The sequence below is a fragment of the Coregonus lavaretus genome (assembly GCF_964263955.1).
Source record: "Coregonus lavaretus genome assembly, contig: HAP1_SCAFFOLD_969, whole genome shotgun sequence".
Taxonomy (NCBI): Eukaryota; Metazoa; Chordata; class Actinopteri; order Salmoniformes; family Salmonidae; genus Coregonus; species Coregonus lavaretus.
Window position 1 is genome coordinate 66,260 of NW_028165999.1, and position 24,682 is coordinate 90,941.

A 24,682-nucleotide genomic window follows, 5' to 3' on the forward strand; every position below is an offset into this window, starting at 1 on the left:
CAGGGATCCTTTAGAGATCTTTGTGATTATACATGTATATTACTATACATTCTATGTACAGTATTATTAAAAGTAATTTAAGTCATAATGATGCCCCTCCTCCCTATAGAGTTAAACCCAATGAGGATTGTGCTGCTGGGGAAAACAGGAAGCGGCAAAAGCAGTGCAGGAAACACCATCTTAGGAGGAGGAAAGGAAGAGTTCAAGATCGGTAGTTCAGCCAACTCCGAAACGCACAAGTGTGAAGCAAAGACCAAGGAAATCAATGGAAGAAAACTCACTGTAGTAGACACACCTGGACTCTTTGACACAGTCGTCCCTGAAGAGGAGCTGAATCCTGAACTAGTGAAATGTATTGTAGAGTGTGCTCCGGGGCCACATGCCTTTCTCATTGTGCTTAGAGTGGACAGGTACACAGTCCACGAGGAACAAGTCATTGCAGAAATTGAGAAATGTTTTTCACCAGAGGCCTTCAATTACGCCACAGTTCTCTTCACTTATGGTGACCAGCTTCCTGAAGGACAAACTATTCAGGATTTTGTGAAAACAAATGAGAAACTGAGTGAGCTTGTGAAGAGATGTGGAGGCCGCTGTCATGTCATCGACAACAAATACTGGAGCACCAATCAGCAGGATCGGTACAGGAACAACCAGTACCAAGTAGCAGAGCTACTCAACACCATAGAGAAGATGGTGAGAGAGAATGGAGGAGGATGCTACACCAACGAGATGCTTAAAGCAGTAGAGAGAGAAATACAAGTAGAGATAGTGAGTCTTAGGGAGTCAAACAGACAGATGTCAGAGGAAGAGATCGAAAAACTAGCTAAGGATAGAACGAGAAAGAAGCTCCTCATCAAATTGTCAGGGATAGCAACAGGTGTAGTGGTAGGAGCTCTACTAGGGGTTGCAGGGTCATTAGCAATAGTACTTTTACTTCTTGCAAAGCCACTGATAACCTTAAGTAAAGTAGTAGCAGCAGTAGTAGGAGGAGGATCAGCAGCAGGAGGATCAGCAGCAGCAGCATTAGCAGTAGGATCAGCAGCTGCTGTAGAGATGGGAGCTGTAGTTTTGGGGGAGACAGGGGCAACCATTGGAGTGGGTATGGGGTTAGGCATAGCTGTTGCTGGGACAGCAGCATTAGCAGGAGGAATAAGAGGGGGGATAGTAGGAGCTGCTGCTGCAGAGGATGCAGAGACACCAGGAGAGGCAGCAGAGAAAGCAGCTGAGGCAGTCTGTGAGGAGGGTAAGGCAGTCTGGAAGGGGGGTAAGGCAATCTTGGAGAATGCTGAAGGTATTATAGACAAAGTAAGATATATGTCAGAGGGGTATGGCAAACTGAGTTTGAGTGATGGAAATTAGTAGCAAGAGCACTCTAGGTATTCAGAAAACAAAGGTGAAATGAGTGAAAGAGTGATAGCAACGTGTGTTTCAATAGTTTACTATACACACCAGTCAGTACTATACACACCAGTCAGTACTATACCACAGAAGAATAAAAAAATAAGAACAATAAAACGTTGTGTCTTGTGAAAATTAAGTGACCGTTCAAACAAATATTTTTTTTTCAGACAAATCAAATGTTATAACATGTCATTGTTTTAACAAAATTACAGTAGCAAATGTTTTATTTCAATGTTTTAACAGAATTACACTAACAAATGTTTGATTTCAATGTTTTAACAGAATTACAGTAGCAGATGTTTGATTTCAATGTTTTAACAGAATTACCCTAGCAAATGTTTGATTTCAATGTTTTACAGAATTACAGAAGCAAATGTTTGATTGCTATTTTCTAATGATTAAAATGAAAATAATTTCCTTTCAATGAAAATGATGTAATGAGTAAAATAAAAAATACCACACAAAAAGAACACATTATACTGTATATAACATGCATGATTACATCCCTGTCTCTGGAGACACAGAGAAGTGGCTCATAAAATTATATTTACCACAATGTAGATTTTATATCAATGCTTCCCTTTTCACAGCTTAATAGCTTTTAGTTTATGTAAGTGTAGTCAGTGACATCAGCTTAGTAGCAATTACCAGCTGTGACACTCTGGCTCTGGGACTTTTGTATTTGAGCCAGGGTGTATTTTGATTTGTTGGGTTTTGGTTTTGTATTTCTAGGTTTGCCTTTCTGTTGGTTGTATTTCTAGGTTTGGTCATTGACTCCCAATCGGAGGTAACGAGTGTCAGCTGTCGGCTCGTTATCTCTGATTGGGAGCCATATTTATTCTGTATGTTTTCTTGTGGGAGTTGGGGGTTTTTGTTCTTAGTTCTGTCAGTGTTGCAGAGGACTTCACGTATCGGTCGTGTTTTGTTGTTTTGTTCCAGACTTTTGAATAAATAAAGTCATGTTTCTTGGACACGCTGCGCCTTGGTCATACTTGGACGACATCGACCCTCGTGACAGAAAAACCCACCATAAAAGGACCAAGCAGCGTGTCAAGCGGCAACAGGATTTATGGACGCCTATCAAGGATTCATGGACTTGGGAGGAGATACTGGATGGAAAGGGTCCTTGGGCACAACCGGGAGAATATCGCCGCCCTCGTGAAGAGCTGGAGGCAGCTAAAGCCGAGAGGAGGCGGTATGAGGAGGCAGCACGGAGTCAAGGCTGGAAGCCCGTGGGTACTACCCAAAAATTTCTTGGGGGGGGGCTTAAAGGGAGTGTGGCGAAGTCAGGTAGGAGACCTGCGCCTACTCCCTGGACTTACCGTGGAGAGCGAGAGTACGGGCAGACACCGTGTTACGCAGTAGAGCGCATGGTGTCTCCTGTACGCAGGCATAGCCCGGTTCGACACATTCCAGCTCCACGTATCGGCCGGGCTAGATTGAGCGTTGAGCCAGATGTCATGAAGCCGGCCCAACGCATCAGGCCACCAGTGCGTCTTCTCGGGCCGGCGTACATGGCACCAGCCTTACGCATGGTGTTCCCGGTTCGCCCACATAGGCCGGTGCGGGTTATTCCACCTCCCCGTACTGGTCGGGCGACGGGGAGCATCAAGCCGGGTAAGGTTGGGCAGGCTCAGTGCTCAAGGGGGCCAGTACGCCTGCACGGTCCGGTATTTCCGGCGCCACCTCCCCGCTCCAGCCCAGTACCACCAGTGCCTACACCACGCACCAAGCCTCCTGTGTGTTCCCCGAGTCCTGGGCGTCCTGTTGCTGCTCTCCGCACTAGCCCTTATGTGCGTCCCCAGGGTCCAGCATGCCCTGTTCCTTCTCCCCGCACTAGGCGCTATGTGAGTCCCCAGGGTCCAGCATGCCCTGTTCCGGCTCTCCGCACTAGGCGTTATGTGAGTCCCCAGGGTCCAGCATGCCCTGTTCCGGCTCTCCGCACTAGGCCTGATGTGAGTCCCCAGGGTCCAGCATGCCCTGTTCCGGCTCTCCGCACTAGCCCTTATGTGCGTCCCCAGGGTCCAGCATACCCTGTTGCTTCTCCCCGCACTAGCCCTGAGATGCGTGTCCTCAGCCCGGTACCTCCAGTTCCGGCACCACGCACCAGGCCTACGGTGCGCCTCAGACGGCCAGAGTCTGCCGTCTGCCCAACGGGGCCTGAACTGCCCGTCTGCCCAAAGGCGCTTAAGCCGCCCGTCTGCCATGAGCCTTCAGAGCCGTCCGCCAGACCGGAGCCGCTAGAGCCTTCCGCCAGACAGGATCAGCCAGAGCCTTCCGCCAGACAGGATCAGCCAGAGCCTTCCGCCAGCCATGAGCAGCCAGATCCGTCAGCCAGCCATGAGCAGCCAGATCCGTCAGTCAGCCATGAGCAGCCAGATCCTTCAGCCAGCCATGAGCAGCCAGATCCGTCGGCCAGCCATGAGCAGCCAGATCCGTCAGCCAGCCATGAGCAGCCAGATCCGTCAGCCAGCCATGAGCAGCCAGATCCGTCGGCCAGCCATGAGCAGCCAGATCCGTCGGCCAGCCATGAGCAGCCAGATCCGTCAGCCAGCCATGAGCAGCCAGATCCTTCAGCCAGCCATGAGCCGTCCAGCCAGGATCCGCCAGAGCCGTCCAGCCAGGACCCGCCAGAGCCAGCCAGCCAGGATCCGCCATTGAGTCCGGTGCTGTCCCTTAGCCTGGTGCTGCCCCTTATCCTGGTTCTGCCCCTTAGTCCGGTGCTGCCCTTTAGTCCGGTGCCGCCCCTTAATCCAGTGGGGTGTAGTTGGGGGGTGGTCATGTGGAGGAGGCTACGGAAGCGGATAGTGACTAAGGTGGGGTGGGGACCACGACCAGGGCCAGAACCGCCACCGTGGACAGACGCCCACCCAGACCCTCCCCTAGACTGTATGCTGGTGCGCCCGGAGTGCGCACCTTTAGGGGGGGGTACTGTGACACTCTGGCTCTGGGACTTTTGTATTTGAGCCAGGGTGTATTTTCATTTGTTGGGTTTTGGTTTTGTATTTCTAGGTTTGCCTTTCTGTTGGTTGTATTTCTAGGTTTGGTCATTGACTCCCAATCGGAGGTAACGAGTGTCAGCTGTCGGCTCGTTATCTCTGATTGGGAGCCATATTTATTCTGTATGTTTTCTTGTGGGAGTTGTGGGTTTTTGTTCTTAGTTCTGTCAGTGTTGCAGAGGACTTCACGTATCGGTCGTGTTTTGTTGTTTTGTTCCAGACTTTTGAATAAATAAAGTCATGTTTCTTGGACACGCTGCGCCTTGGTCATACTTGGACGACATCGACCCTCGTGACACCAGCATTGTGGAAATATTACGTTTATTCACTCAAAAATCTTCCTGTTTTTTTATGATCACTATGGTATTCTCTCTATTTACTATTTTTTATGATTAGGTATTTAGGACTGTGGACTGGCATGTATTCCACACTCTATTGATTGAATTACTTGCAAAAACAATAAAATAGCTGTCACACCCTGGCTCTGGGACTCTATATGTTGAGCCAGGGTGTGTTCATTCTATGTGTTTATTTCTATGTTGGTAATTCTGTTGTGTGTATTTCTATGTTGGCTAGAGTGACTCCCAATCAGAGGCAACGAGTGTCAGCTGTCGTTGGTTGTCTCTGATTGGGAGCCATATTTATACTGTCTATTTTCCCTTTGTGTTTGTGGGTTCTTGTTCCGTGTTCGGTCATTGTTACCATGGACTTCACGAGTCGTTTCTTGTTTTGTTGATTGTGTTCTATTATCACTAAAGATAATAAAGTTAAACATGTTCATTCATCACGCTGCGTCTTGGTCTGTTCATTACGACGATCGTGACAATAGCTAGTTTTTCACAATCTGTTGGATATTTATGTGTACATTAAAATAATTTATTTTAAAGTATAAGAGGTATTTAGAGCATATTAGAGTTTTACTTATTCAGTATCTTGTTCAGGGCAGCTCTATCTCGAAGGCAGAGACTAATGTGAAAGTTTTAGTTTTGGCAAGAAATGTAATTGGTTGAGTTAAAGCAAGCAATTCCAATCATCCTGTTATAAAACCACATCTGCCTCAGGGGCAGAAAATAAATGTGAATGGTTAAGTTTAGGCACAGGGAACCCACGTGATACCCCCCTCACCCACCACCAACCTAGCCTGGTGCAGTTGTGTAAAGTACATAAGTAAAAATACTTTAAAGTACTACTTAAGTAGTTTTTTTTGGGTATCTGTACTCTACTTTACGATTTATATTTTGGACAACTTTTACTTCACTGCATTCCTAACGAAAATCATGTACTTTTTACACCATACATTTTCCCTGACACCCAAAAACACTCATCACATTTTGAATGCTTAGCATCACAGGAAAAGTAGCAAATATTTGATTTCAATGCGGTACAGAATTACAAGAGCAAATGTTTGAATTATTTTTTAAAATAATTAAAATATTTCCTTTCAATGTAAATGATGTAATGAGTAAAATGAAAAATAACACATAATAAGAACACATTATGTATACAGGACATTTTCCCTGACACCCAAAAGTACTCATCACATTTTGAATGCTTATCAGTACAGGAATTTTTTTTCCAATTCTCACACTTATCAAGAGAACATCCCTGGTCATCCCTACTGCCTCTGAACTGGCAGACTGACTAAACAGGCATGCTTCCTTTGTAAATGATGTCTGAGTGTTGGAGTGTGACCCTGGCTATTAGTAAATAAAGAAAAAAACAAGAAAATGGTGCCATTTGGTTTGCTTAATGTAAGGAATTTGAAATGATTTATACTTGTACTTTTATTTTTGAGACATTAGCATCAAAAGTAAATGTAATTGCTAAAATATAAGTATATTTAAAACCTAACACTTTTATACTTTTACTCAAGTAGTATTTTACTGGGTGACTTTCACTTTTACTTGAGTCATTTTCCATTAAGGTATTTTTACTTTTGCTCAAGTATGACAATTCTGTACTTTTTGCAGCTCTGGCCTGGTGGAACCAGCCTTATCGCTGCTGTTTTGGGGGGGGGGGCTTGCCTGTTTTGCATGTTATTTTGGCATTAATACGTGTCATATATCAGTTTGCAAACAATGTAAAAAAAAACAACTAAACAATCATTTAGTTAATAAAGCCGCATACAAACATGGTCTCTTTTTTTCTTTCTTGAGTAAGGCAGCTCCAAAATGCAGGTGTTTCTGCCTAGCTCAGTGCTTTCTGTGGTGGTGGGGCAGCTAACGGAAAATACGGAGGGTAGGTGTTGGTAATATTCTCTAGATTCAGTGGAGTGGCTGTGTGGTCCCAAGTCTGGGATTAAGGGTCTCTTTTCCAAGTTTAAAATTATAAACATTCAACATTAGCCTTGCTGTTAATGAAACATGATTTGTGATGCGCTCAAAACAACTGTTAACTCGAAACTGCTAAATCTGACTTCAGCGAGTTCAAGACAACTTGGAACTCAGAAAAAGACGAGCTCCGACTGGGAAAATACATTTTGAACGGTCATCCAACTTGGAATAGTAAATCCGGAACTCGGGACTCTTTCTAGAGCTATGACCTGAAGATCACTGACGTCATCATGATTCGGCCCAGTACATCACTGGGGCCAAGCTTCCTGCCATCCAGGACCTCTATACCAGGCGGTGTCAGAGGAAGGCCCTCAAAATTGTCAAAGACTCCAGCCACCCTAGTCATAGACTGTTCTCTCTGCTACCGCACGGCAAGCGGTACCGGAGTGCCAAGTCTAGGTCCAAAAGACTTCTCAACAGCTTCTACCCCCAAGCCATAAGACTCCTGAACAGCTAATCATGGCTACCCGGACTATTTGCACTGCTGCTACTCTGTTAATTATTTATGCATAGTCACTTTAACTCTACCCACATGTACATATTACCTCAACTACCTCAACTAGCCGGTGCCCCCGCACATTGACTCTGCAACGGTACCCCCCTGTATATATAGCCTCCCTACTGTTATTTTATTTTACTTCTGCTCTTTTTTTTCTCAACACTTTTTTTGTTGTTGTTTTATTTTTACTTTTTTTGTTAAAAATAAATGCACTGTTGGTTAAGGGCTGTAAGTAAGCATTTCACTGTGATGTCTGCACCTGTTGTATTCGGCGCATGTGACCAATAAAATTTGATTTGATTTGATTTGATTTGATTCAACCTTGTTTTTTTCGGAGTTCCCAGTAGTCTTCAAAGCAACATAAATCCAGAGAATGCCAGACTTTGATGACAATGTTTGATGACAAAATTTTCCCACGAATGACTTCCGCGCCAACTTCCTGTTCAAGTGAGCACAGCATAACAAGGTGAGTCCAAAAATGTTTTCTTTGCTGCCTCATAAATTGTGTAATATGCCAGGGAGATATGTATACTGTAGCTAAGAAAGTAATACTATGTATGTTGTGTAGTAAGCTGTTAGTAGTCCATGTGCCTCACCCTAATAATTTTGTATATTTTCCACTCTTAATTTCACTTACTATTCTGACTTGGTGGTGCACATGTAGCCTATAACCTGCTTTAGAGAAATGTAATCATTGAATATTGTAATTAAGTGCTTGTCACGAATTCCGCCGAGGCTGCTCCTCCTCCTTGTTCGGGCAGGCTTCGGCGTTCGTCGTCCCCGCAGTACTAGCTGCCACCGTTTGATGTTATCTATGTTTGTTTGGTTTTGTCTGATTAGTGCACCTGTTCCATATCACGTATCGATTATGTCACCTATAAGTTTCCTTTGGTTTTGTTTCTAGTTGTGTGTCGTTGTACGCCTGTCTGTTGGTGTAGGTTATTTGTTTTCTTATTGTTAGTGCTGTTCGCACTTTACGCACTGTTTTGCGTATTCGCTCGCCTCCTGTTTAATAGGCCCGTTGGATTTGTATTTTGCTCCTGTGACTATTAAAGTCGGATCGACTAAGCTTCTGTGTCCTGCGCCTGACTCCAACACCGCATCCACATCAGCCACTTGACAGAACGACACACCATACATGGAGTCAGCAGGAGCAGCGGCGGCGACCGAGTCGCTGGAGGATCGGGTCAGCTGCCAGGACGCCATGATCCAGCAACTCGGCTCCGCCATGCAGGAGGTAATGAACACCCTGCGCCGATGGGAGAGGGGAGGCGTGCCCACACCTCCTCCTACATTACCACCACCATCGGCCAGCCCCACCAGACCAGCTCCGGAATCCAGTGGGATTCGGCTCTCGCTCCCGAGGGCGTATGATGGCACCGCAGCCGGGTGTCAGGGGTTCCTATTTCAGGTGGAACTCTACCTGGCCACCATACACCCGGCGCCCTCGGGATACGAGAGCGTTTCCGCCCTCATCTCCTGTCTCTCCGGCAAGGCGTTGGAGTGGGCCAACGCCGAATGGAGGGGAATAGACGCCGCCACCATCAGCTATGCGGAGTTCTCCCGCCGCTTCAGGGCAGTTTTCGATCACCCTCCTGAGGGTAAAGCGGCGGGGGAGCGTCTGTTCCACCTCCGACAGGGGAAGAGGAGCGCACAGGAGTTCGCCCTGGATTTCCGGACGCTAGCGGCAGATGCGGGGTGGAATGAGAGGGCCCTCATCGATCACTATCGGTGTAGCCTGCGTGAGGACGTTCGTCGAGAGCTGGCCTGCAGGGACACCAATCTGTCCTTCGACCAGCTAGTGGACATGTCCATCCGTCTGGATACCCTGCTGGCCACCCGCGGACGTCCCGAGATGGGGCCGTCCATTCCATCCCCCAGCACCTCCGAGCCGAGCCCGATGGAGCTAGGGGGTGCTGGCGCAAGAGAGAGTAGGAGAGAGAACCCGAGGGGGGCCGTCCCCTGCACCAGCTGTGGCCGTGGAGGACACACTGCGGCTAGGTGCTGGGGAGGGTCTCTGAGGAATCGAGGCAACAGGTCGCGCACTGGGGAGTCATTTCAGGTGAGTAGGCGCCCCACTCACCCAGAGCTCTCTGTTGTTCACTTGTGTATACCTGTGGTATTTCCTCAGGTTGCATCTCATTCCCAGCATAAGGCGCTAGTCGATTCAGGCGCAGCTGGGAATTTTATTGATCAGAAATTTTGTTCTAAGTAAGGGATTCCCCTCCTGCCCGTTGATGCACCCTTTCCTGTCCATGCCCTAGATAGCCGCCCGTTGGGATCTGGGTTGATTAGGGAGGTCACAGCGCCACTAAAGATGAAGACGCAGGGGGGTCATGAGGAGATTATTCAGTTGTACCTCATTGACTCTCCTGCGTATCCCGTGGTGCTGGGGCTTCCTTGGTTAATCACCCATGACCCCACCATTTCGTGGCAACAGAGGGCTCTCAAGGAATGGTCTGGCCAGTGTGTTGGGCGATGTTTAGGTGTTTCCGTTGGGGCGACCACGGTGGGGAGTCCGAACCAAGTGCCCGCAATGCACATTCCCCCTGAGTATGAGGATTTGGCACTCGTGTTCAGCAAGACGAGGGCGACGCGATTGCCACCTCATAGACAGGGAGATTGTGCGATAAACCTCCAGACAGGTGCGGCACTTCCGCGGAACCATGTGGATCCTCTGTCTCAAGAGGAGACGGCGGCTATGGAAACATACATAGCGGAGTCCCTGAGACAAGGATACATACGGCCCTCCACTTCCCCTGCGTCCTCGAGTTTCTTTTTTGTGAAAAAGAAGGACGGAGGTTTGCGCCCGTGTATTGATTATCGTAGTCTCAATCAGATTACTGTGAAATACAGTTACCCTCTACCTCTGATTGCGAGTATGACTGAATCATTACGCGGAGCGCGTTTCTTCACAAAACTGGATCTCAGGAGCGCTTATAACTTGGTGCGCATTAGGGAGGGGGATGAATGGAAGACGGCATTTAGTACCACAGGTCATTATGAGTGTCTTGTCATGCCATACGGGTTAATGAATGCTCCTTCAGTCTTCCAATCATTTGTGGACGAGATCTTCCGGGACCTGCATGGGCAGGGAGTGGTAGTGTACATTGACGACATCCTAGTGTACTCTGCTACACGAGCCGAGCATGTAGCCCTGGTGCGCCGAGTGTTGGGTAGGCTGTTGGAGCATGACTTGTATGTCAAGGCAGAGAAATGTATGTTTTTCCAGGAGTCCATCTCCTTCTTGGGTCATCGGTTGTCCGCGTCAGAGGTGAAGATGGAGATTGACCGGGTGTCAGCCATGCGTAACTGGCAAACCCCAACCACTGTTAAAGAGGTGCAGCAGTTTTTGGGTTTTGCCAATTACTACCGGAGGTTTATCCGGGGTTTTGGACAGGTAGCAGCTCCCATTATTTCCCTGCTGAAGGGGGGCCCGGTGCGTTTGCAGTCGTCGGCTGAAGCGGACAGGGCGTTTCGTAAACTGAAGGACCTGTTCACTTCGGCTCCGGTGTTGGCGCACCCGGACCCCACTTTAGCGTTCCAGGTAGAGGTGGACGCGTCAGAGGCCGGTATTGGGGCAGTACTATCGCAACGCTCCGGCACGCCTCCTAAGCTCCGTCCCTGCGCTTTTTATTCTAAGAAGCTCAGCCCGGCGGAGCGTAATTATGACGTAGGGGACAGGGAGCTGTTAGCCGTGGTTCAAGCCCTTAAGGTGTGGAGGCATTGGCTTGAGGGGGCTCAACACCCTTTTCTCATTCTGACTGACCATCGCAACCTGGAGTACATCCGGCCAGCGAGGAGATTGAACCCTCGTCAGGCTAGGTGGAACATGTTCCTGACCCGGATCGTTTTTAAGATCACTTACATCCCAGGGTCCCAGAACGGTAAGGCAGACGCCCTGTCCCGGCGGTATGACACAGAGGAGAGGTCCATTGAGCCCACTCCCATACTGCCGGAGTCTTGTCTGGTGGCACCGGTGGTATGGGAGGTCGATGCGGAAATTGAGCGGGCGTTACGCACCGACCCTACTCCCCCAGAGTGTCCAGTGGGTTGGACGTACGTGCAGCTCGAGGTCCGTGATCGTCTCATCTATTGGGCTCATACGTCACCCTCCTCTGGACATCCAGGTATTGGCCGGACAGTGCCATGCCTTAGTGTTAAGTACTGGTGGCCAACATAGGCTAGGGATGTGAGGGTTTATGTCTCCTCCTGCTCGGTGTGCGCTCAGTGTAAGGCGCCTAGACACCTGCCCAGGGGGAAGTTACAACCTCTGCCCGTTCCACAACGGCCGTGGTCTCACCTCTCGGTGGACTTTGTCACGGACCTTCCCCCATCTCAGGGGAATACCACTATTCTGGTCGTTGTGGATCGGTTCTCTAAGGCCTGTCGTCTCATTCCAATGCCGGGTCTCCCTACTGCCCTGCAGACCGCTGAGGCTTTGTTCACCCACGTCTTCCGGCACTACGGGGTTCCCGAGGATATAGTGTCTGATCGGGGTCCCCAATTCACCTCTAGAGTCTGGAGGGCATTCATGGAACGCTTGGGGGTCTCGGTTAGCCTTACCTCGGGTTACCACCCTGAGAGTAATGGGCAGGTGGAGAGAGTGAACCAGGATGTGGGTAGGTTTCTGAGATCCTATTGCCAGGGCCGGCCGGAGGAGTGGTCGGGGTATATCCCCTGGGCAGAGATGGATCAGAACTCTCTCCGCCACTCCTCAACTAACCTGACTCCTTTTCAGTGTGTGTTAGGTTATCAGCCGGTTCTGGCACCATGGCATCAGAGCCAGATCGAGGCTCCTGCGGTGGATGAGTGGTTTCGGCGCTCGGAGGAGACGTGGAACGCTGCCCACGTACATCTGCAGCGGGCCATCCGCAGGCAGAAGGCGAGCGCCGACCTCCACCGCAGTGAGGGTCCAGTCTACGCCCCTGGAGATCGAGTCTGGCTCTCGACTCGAAACCTGCCCCTTCGCCTGCCCTGCCGGAAGCTTGGCCGGCGGTTTGTGGGGCCATTTAAAGTCCTGAGGAGATTGAATGAGGTGTGTTACATGTTGCAACTGCCTAATGACTATCGCATTAACCCCTCATTCCATGTGTCTCTCCTCAGGCCGGTGGTAGCTGGTCCACTCCAGGAGAGTGAGATAAGAGAGACCCCTCCGCCCCTACTGGACATCGAGGGGGCTCTGGCGTACTCAGTCCGGTCCATCGTGGATTCGAGACGTCGGATGGGGGGTCTACAATATCTCGTGGAGTGGGAGGGGTACGGTCCGGAGGAACGGTGCTGGGTGCCTGGGAGGGACATTCTAGATCCATCCCTCCTGACTGAGTTCCATCGTAGTCATCCTACGCGCCCTGCTCCACGTCCTACTGGCCGTCCCCGAGGCCGGGGTCGGCGCACGGCTGGGGCCGCGCGTCAAGGGGGGGGTACTGTCACGAAATCCGCCGAGGCTGCTCCTCCTCCTTGTTCGGGCAGGCTTCGGCGTTCGTCGTCCCCGGAGTACTAGCTGCCACCGTTTGATGTTATCCATGTTTGTTTGGTTTTGTCTGATTAGTGCACCTGTTCCATATCACGTATTGATTATGTAACCTATAAGTTTCCTTTGGTTTTGTTTGTAGTTGTGTGTCGTTGTACTCCTGTCTGTTGGTGTAGGTTATTTGTTTTCTTAATTCTGTCGCTGTACATTTGTAGTGCTGAACAAATAGTTATATTGACTATGGAGTCTCCTGAGTGGCGCAGTGGTCTAAGGCGCTGCATCGCAGTGCTAACTGTGCCACTAGAGATCCTGGTTCGAATCCAGGCTCTGCCGCAGCCGGCCGCCACCGGGAGACTCATGGGTGGCGCACAATTGGCCCAGCGTCGTCCAGAGTAGGGGAGGGAATGGCCGGCAGGGATGTAGCTCAGTTGATAGAGCATGGCGTTTGCAACGCCAGGGTTGTGGGTTCGATTCCCACGTGGGGGCAGTATAAAATATATATATATATATGTATTCACAAACTGTAAGTCGCTCTGGATAAGAGCGTCTGCTAAATGACTAAAATGTAATGTAAATGACTATGTCCATCCTAGCTCGCTTATTAATGTCTTAATCGAAATTTCTGATTGCCTCTTATCCGCTTGTTGTCCTCTTATGCCATAGTTTGTACATCTCAATAGTCAGTAGAAACCACATTTGTTTAAGCAAGTCAGCCGAATCAGCTTAGTTGTTTTTTTTAAAGGCTGTAAATGAGGCTGAATGAACTGTTTTGCTGCCAGACAAGGATCCACTGATAGCCAGGTGTAGCAGTGGTAAGGTGTTGGGACTGCTGTTGGGACTGCTGTTGGGACAGCTTTATGTAGGCCCTAACAGTTTGTGGGCAACGTTTGTCACCGTTCTAGTGCAATTAATGTATTGTTTAATGTTGTGTAGTGTAGTGTAATGTGGTGGCTTTGCTGGCATTCATCCCACATTTTTTGTTTTGTGTGCCCCGCCAAGATTTACATGCTAAAATCGTCACTGTTCTCTTTCAACCAATCAGATCACTTTCAACCAATCAGAGGACAGCCCATTTCAAAGCACAGTGTTTGGCAAAGTGGGATTTTGTCCTAAATCCACACATTGTTTTTGAGAGGATTCTGATTGGACCGGCCATTTTCTAACTTATTCTAAACGCCCATCTATTTGAGAAAGGCCAAACTGAATCGTGAAGTGAAACAGAATGGTGGACACAGTGATCAGGCTGTTTCCACCAGGCTACCACCAACCTGTCTCGTAGTGAGGCCTTTTCCTATTTCCACTCTCACGGGTCGCTGAAAAGATCCACCCACTGACTGTTGAGCTTTCACCGAACCAATCACATTAATTCTGCCCTAGAGGCAGACCTTACCTCAGAACAAGATTGAATAAGGAAAACTCCACTGAGCGATTTAGAAGTCTAGAGTATTGGTTGCCATGACTTCCATCATTGCTATACAGTGCAGTTTATTGTCATCATTGATATATAGTGATATCTACTGTCATTATTGCTATACAGTGATATTGAATGCAATCATTGATATATAGTGATATAGACTGTCATCACTGATATAGTGATATCTACTGTCATCATTGATATATAGTGATATCTACTGTCATCATTGAGCAAGTTGAGGTGACTAAACTGCTTGGAGTAACCCTGGATTGTAAACTGTCATGGTCAAAACATATTGATACAACAGTAGCTAAGATGGGGAGAAGTCTGTCCATAATAAAGCTCTACTCTTTCCTTCTTAACAGCTCTATCAACAAGGCAGGTCCTACAGGCTCTAGTTTTATCGCACCTGGACTACTGTTCAGTTGTGTGGTCAGGTACCACAAAGAGGGACTGAAGCAATTGGCTCAAAACAGGGCAGCACGGCTGGCCCTTGGATGTATACAGAGAGCAAACATTAATAATATGCATGTCAATCTCTCCTGGCTCAAAGTGGAGGAGAGATTGACTTCATCACTGCTTGTGGTTGTGAGAGGTGTTGACATGTTGAAAGCACCGAGCTGTCTGTTTGAACGACTGGCACACAGCTCAGACTCCCATGCATACCCCACAAGACATGCCACCAGAGGTCTCTTCACAGTCCCCAAGTCCAGAACAGTACTACATAGAGCCATGACTACATGGAACTCTATTCCACATCAGGTAACTGATGCAAGCAGTAGAATCAGATTCAAAAAACAGATTAAAAATACACCTTATGGAACAGCAGGGACTGTGAAGCAACACAAACATAGGCACAGACACATTCACACACACACATGATAACATACGCTCTATACACACATACACATGGATTTTGTGTTGTAGGTATGTGGTAGTGGAGTAGGGGCCTGAGGGCACAACTTTGAATTCTGTGAAATCTGTTATGAATGTAATGTAATGTTTTTTTAAATGTATAACTGCCTTAATTTTGCTGGATCCCAGGAGGAGTAGCTGCCTTGGCAGCAGCTAATGGGGATCCATAATAAATACAAATACAAATACAAATAGGCTCATTCTGTTCAGAATAACCCAGGGTATGACCCGATGTCATCTTGTAACTGTAAATCAAACATAGTTGACATTGTATATAACATTAGTTTTATGATTTGGAAACTAGAAGTGCACATTTGGATTCACGGGTGTTTGGCTTGCTTGTATGACATCAACGTGGTATTTATTATAATCCTCAAAGTCTCATATTTCTAAATACATAGTCATCTTAATTTACAGCATTTCCCCTACTCAGACAACAAAAATGTGCGGTACGTCCTGTATGAACACAAACTCACTTTCTTGACAACTTCCTTCACAACAGCTCTGCTCCACGAAGCAGAAGAAGTATGAATGCCCTGACATCTGCAGAGGCCGCATCGCAGTAAATGCTGTTCGGACTATACAGTTGCCAGATTGACCATCAATTGGCTTTTACTATGTTCCAATTTAATTTTCAACCCCTATACAGGTACGGGTGTAAAGGTTTACGACTTAGTCTGAGTGTCTGGTTAAGGTGCTCTGCTAATGTGCACTGTAACTGTATTTCTTCTATATACCTAATAAACTCTGTGTTAAATATTATATTTTCATCCTTGATGCAATAAAGTACATGAGTCTTAGTATGCTTGTTACAGTGTTTACATTTCAACAAGTATTTTATAGTTATTTCTGTCTGTCTGTCTGTCTGTCTGTCTGTCTGTCTGTCTGTCTGTCTGTCTGTCTGTCTGTCTGTCTGTCTGTCTGTCTGTCTGTCTGTCTGTCTGTCTGTCTGTCTGTCTGTCTGTCTGTCTGTCTGTCTGTCTGTCTGTCTCTGTCTGTCTGCCTGTCTGTCTGCCTGTCTGTCTGTCTGTCTGTCTGTCTGTCTGTCTGTCTGTCTGTCTGTCTGTCTGTCTGTCTGTCTGTCTGTCTGTCTGAGAGTGAACAACAGTCCAAATAGCTTAGCAGGGAATTTTGAAGATAGAAAACAGACCAAGACCTCCACTACAGCTAGAGGTAGGTTAAAAATAAAAATATAATGTTTTGAAAATGTACACCAATGAACACTCCTACAGCCATCACTTTATGCATGTGTAATATGGTATGATGATAACATTCCCTCTCTCTGTAATGTGTGTCTGTAGTCAATACCATGGTCCACATGTATGGTGCTTTATTCTACACTTTTACTCCATGCATTTATTGTTCACAATGATTTGATCTTTCAACCATCACAAACCTGTCCATCTGATGGTGCTGTTCACCAAACAACAAAACAGCATTGCTAAATCTATTGACTTGATACTCAGTAGCTTGCTTTATTTTATATGAAATCTTAGGAAATGTATGTTGTTTAAAATCCACTATCTGAGGAAACGAAACTGATCTGAGTCTCTACGTTTCATCACAGTAATATCAAACGTTTATTATTGGACAAGTTGAGTTAGTCCCTCCCCGTTTCAGCCCATTTGCTTTAGTTTCGTCCTAGTGAATAAGACCCTGCTCTCACGCATATAAACGTAGAAACGAATCAGTTCATGTTGATGGAATGTGTGTACTAGACTAGGAGAGCATGTCATCAGGTGGCTCACTAGGGAGAAAGGGAGATGTAGGATGTGTCCCAAATGGCAGCATATTCCCTGTATAGTACAGTACTTTTGGGCCTTCAAGGCTGTGTTAAAAAATAATGCACTACATAGGGAATAGGCTGCCATTTGGGACGGAGTCATAGAAAACAACTGGTTGTGAACCATTTCCAAGAACTGCTTGTATGTATTGAAATGTAAAACCGAGAGTCATGTTATTAGTTTCAGTTTCACAGTTATGGATGTTCTGTGAATCACCTGGCCCTAAATCTCTCTTTGTTTCTTTATGTTCTTGCAGAACACTGGATGAGAACAGGACAAGCACTGATCCCCTTATTAGTTATCTTGTTTTATTGCTTGTTGTTAGATGTTAGATGTTCCTACTGTATTATTACTGTATTTCAGTACATATCCCCCACTCCCCTGTATAACTTGACCATAAAACACCTATGCGCCATAACCAATCAGAGAAGCAGTAGGACTATATGCAAATCTACCATTGCCCTATATGGATTTGTGCAATTCACTTTGAACTGGACTGTTTCACAACATGAGCGGTCGTGAGTAGATGCTCTTGTTTTGAGATCAAAGCGAGAGCTGCATGTAGCCACGTGTGCACATTTGTTCATATTATAGGTAAAATTGGTTACAACCGCCCCCAAACCTGGCAGCAGCCTGCGATGGTGACAGTTGTCGTGCTCACCACTCTCAACTTCCTAATTTAACTGGTGGACCTGGCCTACTCCGCACGCCTAGTGTTTTTCAGTGTGTGAGAGAGGAGGGAGGAGGTAGAGAAACTAATGTCAAATTAATTATGTTGATCTTTGAAAATGTGAACATTACCTTTATCTTCACCAAGCAAATGAGAAGACAGTTCTTTCTCATTGCTGATGAAATATCTAACTGTAGATAATGTATTATGTAGGCTACAGTTGGGCTGATCTTTTTTTTTTTTTTTTAACAGACTTGAAGTGTGAATATAACTGCACCATCAGGGGCATATTTCAGAAATGTCACCTATGTATTTCACTACATAGGTTATTGTTAGATAATTGTCACATTAACGATGTACCGTTGCTACAGCACAGGCATTTTGAAAAGTAACTTTTGAACCAAGGTATCTGTTTGATCTGATCAGCCTGTCAAATAGTCTGAGTGTCTGGTTGAGGTGCTCTGCTAATGTCCACTGATACTGTATTTCTTCTATACAGTGGGGAAAAAAAGTATTTAGTCAGCCACCAATTGTGCAAGTTCTCCCACTTAAAAAGATGAGAGAGGCCTGTAATTTTCATCATAGGTACACGTCAACTATGACAGACAAAATGAGAAAAAAAAATCCTGAAAATCACATTGTAGGATTTTTTCTGAATTTATTTGCAAATTATGGTGGAAAATAAGTATTTGGTCAATAACAAAAGTTTCTCAATACTTTGTTATATACCCTTTGTTGGCAATGACACAGGTCAAATGTTTTCTGTAAGACTTCACAAGGTTTTCACACACTGTTGCTGGTATTTTGGCCCATTCCTCCATGCAGATCTCCTCTAGAGCAGTGATGTTTTGGGGCTGTCGCTGGGCAACACAGACTTTCAACTCCCTCCAAAGATTTTCTATGGGGTTGAGCTCTGGAGACTGGCTAGGCCACTCCAGGACCTTGAAATGCTTCTTACGAAGCCACTCCTTCGTTGCCCGGGCGGTGTGTTTGGGATCATTGTCATGCTGAAAGACCCAGCCACGTTTCATCTTCAATGCCCTTGCTGATGGAAGGAGGTTTTCACTCAAAATCTCATGATACATGGCCCCATTCATTCTTTCCTTTACACGGATCAGTCGTCCTGATCCCTTTGCAGAAAAACAGCCCCAAAGCATGATGTTTCCACCCCCATGCTTCACAGTAGGTATGGTGTTCTTTGGATGCAACTCAGCATTCTTTGTCCTCCAAACACGATGAGTTGAGTTTTTACCAAAAAGTTATATTTTGGTTTCATCTGACCATATGACATTCTCCCAATCCTCTTCTGGATCATCCAAATGCACTCTAGCAAACTTCAGACGGGCCTGGACATGTACTGTGATCATTTTGACCCCACGGGGTGAGATCTTGCGTGGAGCCACAGATCGAGGGAGATTATCAGTGGTCTTGTATGTCTTCCATTTCCTAATAATTGCTCCCACAGTTGATTTCTTCAAACCAAGCTGCTTACCTATTGCAGATTCAGTCTTCCCAGCCTGGTGCAGGTCTACAATTTTGTTTCTGGTGTCCTTTGACAGCTCTTTGGTCTTGGCCGTAGTGGAGTTTGGAGTGTGACTGTTTGAGGTTGTGGACAGGTGTCTTTTATACTGATAACAAGTTCAAACAGGTGCCATTAATACAGGTATCGAGTGGAGGACAGAGGAGCCTCTTAAAGAAGAAGTTACAGGTCTGTGAGAGCCAGAAATCTTGCTTGTTTGTAGGTGACCAAATACTTATTTTCCACTATAATTTACAAATAAATTCATTAAAAATCCTACAATGTGATTTTCTGGATATTTTTTCTCAATTTGTCTGTCATAGTTGACGTGTACCTATGATGAAAATTACAGGCCTCTCTCATCTTTTTAAGTGGGAGAACTTGCACAATTGGTGGCTGACTAAATACTTTTTTTACCCACTGTATACCTAATACACTCTGTTTCATATTATATTTCATCCTTGTGTGTTTATGCTAAGTAATAAACTATGTTTGAGTCTCTCAGCAGTATCAAGGCTCAGAAGGCAGTCTTTTGTGGCTCTGAACAACTTATCTGACCAACTGAAAACTATCGACTCTCCCTTTATAAGGAAGTTATTCAAACAATTCTGACCTGGTATGAATGTATGTAGTGGGCATGAAGACTTGTAATACCTATTGAGGGGTAGGGCACCTTTTTCCTTTCAACTCATCAAGACTTAAAATAATTTGATGATGTCAGAGAGTTTGATCCTGCGATTAACACTTGAATTTAGCCCTTCCTTCTCTCTCTCTCTCTCTCTCTCTCTCTCTCTCTCTCTCTCTCTCTCTCTCTCTCTCTCTCTCTCTCTCTCTCTCTCTCTCTCTCTCTCTCTCTCTCTCTCTCTCTCTCTCTCACTCCCTCTTTGGCCCCACTGGTTGAATGTTATTAATATTTTTCATAATTTCATAAATATGTGTGTGTGTGTGTGTGTGTGTGTGTGTGTGTGTGTGTGTGTGTGTGTGCGTGCGTGATTGTGTGTCACACTTATCTTCACGGCAGAGAGGGGTCATTACACATGAACAATACATCAAAGCAAAATCTCCTGGTGTAAGCAGTTTTTGGTGTTGATTCAGTGTTACTTCGTGAACGGACTGAACACCAGCTGTTGTTGCTGTTATTTAAAAATACTGTTGTTCAATCTGTGTGTTGCCTGGGTTCTACACTGTTCATCCAGGGAATAAAATTAACATTCAGTGGTGTAAAATAACCCCAGTATTGGAGTTACAGTTTTTCTCGATTGTTTACACACATTTTCTGAAAGCATGCCTCATATTCTCAGAACTCTACACACAAATCAAGGACCTTGAAATGCTTCTTACGAAGCCACTCCTTCGTTGCCCGGGCGGTGTGTTTGGGATCATTGTCATGCTGAAAGACCTAGCCACGTTTCATCTTCAATGCCCTTGCTGATGGAAGGAGGTTTTCACTCAAAATCTCACGATACATGGCCCCATTCATTCTTTCCTTTACACGGATCAGTCGTCCTGGTCCCTTTGCAGAATAACAGCCCCAAAGCAGGATGTTTCCACCCCCATGCTTCACAGTAGGTATGGTGTTCTTTGGATGCAACTCAGCATTCTTTGTCCTCCAAACACGACGAGTTGAGTTTTTACCAAAAAGTTCAATTTTGGTTTCATCTGACCATATGACATTCTCCCAATCCTCTTCTGGATCATCCAAATGCACTCTAGCAAACTTCAGACGGGCCTGGACATGTACTGGCTTAAGCAGGGGGACACATCTTGCACTGCAGGATTTGAGTCCCTGGTGGCGTAGTGTGTTACTGATGATAGGCTTTTTTACTTTGGTCCCAGCTCTCTGCAGGTCATTCACTAGGTCCCCCCGTGTGGTTCTGGGATTTTTGCTCACCGTTCTTGTGATCATTTTGACCCCACGGGGTGAGATCTTGCGTGGAGCCCCAGATCGAGGGAGATTGTCAGTGGTCTTGTATGTCTTCCATTTCCTAATAAGTGCTCCCACAGTTGATTTCTTCAAACCAAGCTGCTTACCTATTGCAGATTCAGTCTTCCCAGCCTGGTGCAGGTCTACAATTTTGTTTCTGGTGTCCTTTGACAGCTCTTTGGTCTTGGCCATAGTGGAGTTTGGAGTGTGACTGTTTGAGGTTGTGGACAGGTGTCTTTTATACTGATAACAAGTTCAAACAGGTGCCATTAATACAGGTAACGAGTGGAGGACAGAGGAGCCTCTTAAAGAAGAAGTTACAGGTCTGTGAGAGCCAGATATCTTGCTTATTTGTATGTGACAACATTTTCCACCATAATTTGCAAATAAATTCATAAAAAATCCTACAATGTGATTTTCAGGAGAAAAAAAATCTCAATTTGTCTGTCATAGTTGACGTGTACCTACGTTGACGTGTAATTACAAGCCTCTCTCATCTTTTTAAGTGGGAGAACTTGCACAATTGGTGGCTGACTAAATACTTTTTTTCCCCACTGTACATAAGTGTGTTGTAAAATATTTGAAGAAGTTGTTTTTATACTCAGAACACACAAATACACGGTAACAAATATATTTCATTTTTCCCACAAAAACAATGTACACAGTGTACATCCCATTCCCAACCAACACAAAGTTGCACATACAGTGGTCTACATACAAAACAGAAGAATTTAATGTATACAGTTACAGTAAAAACTATGCTGCATCCTCTCTTCTGTTGCGGTCTGGCCACAGCACCTCATCCACATCACAAGCAATGTTTTCCCTGGCCAAGCAGCGGGGGAAATATCGCCTAGCATGGCGATTCCAGCCATGAAAAGCATCAGCTGCTATATCTCCACATGCGTCTTCCATAGCTTGGAGAAGAGGTATACGCGTTTGTGGATTTCGGTCATACACTTTCCATCTCCAGGCAGAAAAAAATTCCTCAATAGGATTGAGGAATGGAGAATATGGAGGGAGATAAACAACTAAAAAGCGTGGGTGGGCAGTGAACCAGTTACGAACCAGAGCAGCCCTGTGGAAACTTACGTTGTCCCAAATGACAACGTACCTGAGCTGCTCTGGGCCATCTACCTGATCTGGTGGAATGAGTGTGTTGTGTAGGGTGTCCAGGAATGTGATCAGATGGGCGGTGTTGTAGGGGCCAAGGGTAGCATGGTGATGGATGACGCCGTGGTGGGTAATCGCTGCACACATTGTGATGTTCCCTCCGCGCTGGCCAGGGACTTGAACAATGGCACGCTGGCCGATGATATTCCTTCCCCTCTTTTGTCTTTTTGTGAGGTTGAAACCAACCTCATCAATGAAGATGAACTGGTGCTCCACTGCAGCTACCTCTAGCTCAAGGACTCTCTGAAACACACATGACAATATCAGAAATAGACATGGAGTGGTCACTATTGTGAAGCACAATCATTATGATTACAATACTGAAATATGTATAATTTATACAGTGTTGAGAGTATGCATCAATTGTGGGATTGTATAGGACTCACTTGCACATAGTTATATCGCAATTATTTGACTCTTTCTGAATTGCGTTCAAATGGCACCCTGTAGACCTGCTTCATCCTGAGATTATTTATGCGCAAGACACGGTCCAGTGATGATAAGCTTACCCTATCAATATTTTGAAATATCTCATTGTTTTCTATTATTTTTCTTTGTATTTGCCGTAATGTTATGGCATTATTTTCTAGGACCATGTTCATGATTTCAGTTTCCTGTTCAGGAGACAGAACACGTTCCCGACCACCTTGTGTTGGTAATCTTTCAGTTCTGCCAAACAAATAGTGAAATGCTGTAAATACAAAGTAGAAATACATTTCCCAAATACTTGAAACATACTTTATTTTTACAGTCCTACAGAACAGTCCACAGGCAATACTGTGCTACTGTACTCATTGAGTACTGTATTGATATGCAGTACTGCACTTTTCTAGTGAGAGTAGATTTCTTACCTATTCTCATTTCAGAATGTCCGGATGATGGATGCTACAGTGTACCTGCTCAAATTTGGCTGTACTCTTTGCCCAGCCTCCCTCATTGTTAGACCATGGTTGACCACATGATCAACCAAGTGGCTCGGATCTCATCAGAGATTACGGTCCTTGGCCTTCCTCGTCCTCGTCCTCGTCCTTGTCCTCCCCGTCCTCCTCCTCTTACTCTCACTCCTCTGGCTCTGCCTCTGTTTCCAATGTTGGCATCCATTGGTCCAAAACAGAAGAGCTCACCTGTTGCCCTTTTATGCTAAAGCTCTGATTGCTAATTGTAAACTGTGTGACGGGTGTTTGCCCATGTGATGAGTCAGTGTGCATATTTGAATGGCAGTGTGTTCATTGTGAAAACAAGAGATTTTCTGCATGAAAATTGTGCCAAATGCAAAGATTTGTGTGTAGTGTTTTGAAAAAAGTGTGTTGTAGAACTGCAATTTGAGTGTAAAGCAAGAATTGTGCTTGTAGTTTAGCAGAATTGGTTCAGGGGATTGGTGCATGAGTTACATGTTGTGGTCATTGTGTCTCAAGTACCAGTATTTGTGTGTAAACAATTGAGAAAAACTGTAATAACTAAAACCACACCCATTACTATCCTATTTCCCAGCATGCTCTACTGCAGTTTTTGGGGGATTGTTTTTAATATCTGTGTTTTTGCATGTACATTGATTGATTGATTAATCTTATGCTACACAAAGATAAAAAAATTTTTTTTTTCCTAAACTAATTCAATCAGTTAGTTAGATTTGTTGCACCTATTACTGAAATGGTTGTTCCAGTTTAAATGGTTGAGGTAGTCTCCATTATCAATGTTTCTAACCTCTGAGCCATTCTGATGGGAAATTGCGGGGGGGGGGGGGAATGTAGTATCTTTGGCTGGATTACAAAAGGAATTGCACATCACTTTGCAAACCAGCATAATGTGACTTGCAGACCTGATGTGGCCTGTAAAACAGGAGTTTCCTAACACCACTGTGCTAGGGTAGAATCAGGTCATCAAAGTGAGGCCATATAATTATTGTAATGTACACTGACTGTACAAAACATTATGAAAATCTGCTATTTCAATTACATAGACTGACCAGGTGAATCCAGGTGAAAGCTATCTTCCCTTATTGATGTCACTTGTTAAATCCACTTAAATCAGTATACTGTATATGAAGGAGATTAAACAGGTTAAATAGTTATTTTTAAGCTTTGAGCCAATTGAGACATGGATTGTGTATGTGTAACGGTGCTGGGTTAGTCACGCTCAACCGTTTCCCGTGTGTATCAAGAATGGTCCACCACCCAAAAGGCTTCCAGCCAACTTGACACAAGTGTGGGAAGTATTGGATTCAACATGGGCCAACATCCCTGGGGAACGCTTTAGACACCTTGTAGAGTGCATGCCCCAACGAATTGAGGCTATTCTGAAGGCAAAAGTACAACTCAATATTAGGAAGGTGTTCGTAATGTTTTGTGCACTCAGTGTATAGTTTAATTTGAATGATAATATTTGCCTAGGAACTCACTTGGAGAAGGCTCCAGGACTTAAAAAGGAATTAATTCAACAACCATGTCTCTATCACTAACAAATACAGTCATGGGTGGTAACTCTACAATTCACGTGAAAAGGCAAGGCACCCTGGGAAATTAGGATTAACACCATACAATGCTAAAACAACACCCAAAATTATAAAGTGTTAATAGAC

General features: G+C 45.5%; 1 protein-coding gene and 1 pseudogene across 2 annotated transcripts in view; both read left to right on the plus strand.

Moving 5' to 3' along the window:
* Positions 1 to 24,682, plus strand: part of LOC311115210 (myeloid-associated differentiation marker homolog) — a 91,506-nt pseudogene that overhangs the window by 56,448 nt on the left and 10,376 nt on the right. The window lies entirely within an intron of this gene.
* The window catches only part of LOC311115209 (GTPase IMAP family member 8-like), a gene marked incomplete at its 3' end in the record, with an annotated part of 47,369 nt that overhangs the window by 14,402 nt on the left and 8,285 nt on the right, over positions 1 to 24,682 (plus strand). The window contains exon 3 of the mRNA XM_084190408.1: positions 110 to 911. Within this exon, the coding sequence (XP_084046534.1) occupies positions 110 to 911 (802 nt within the window). The remainder of the gene's footprint in view (positions 1 to 109; positions 912 to 24,682) is intronic.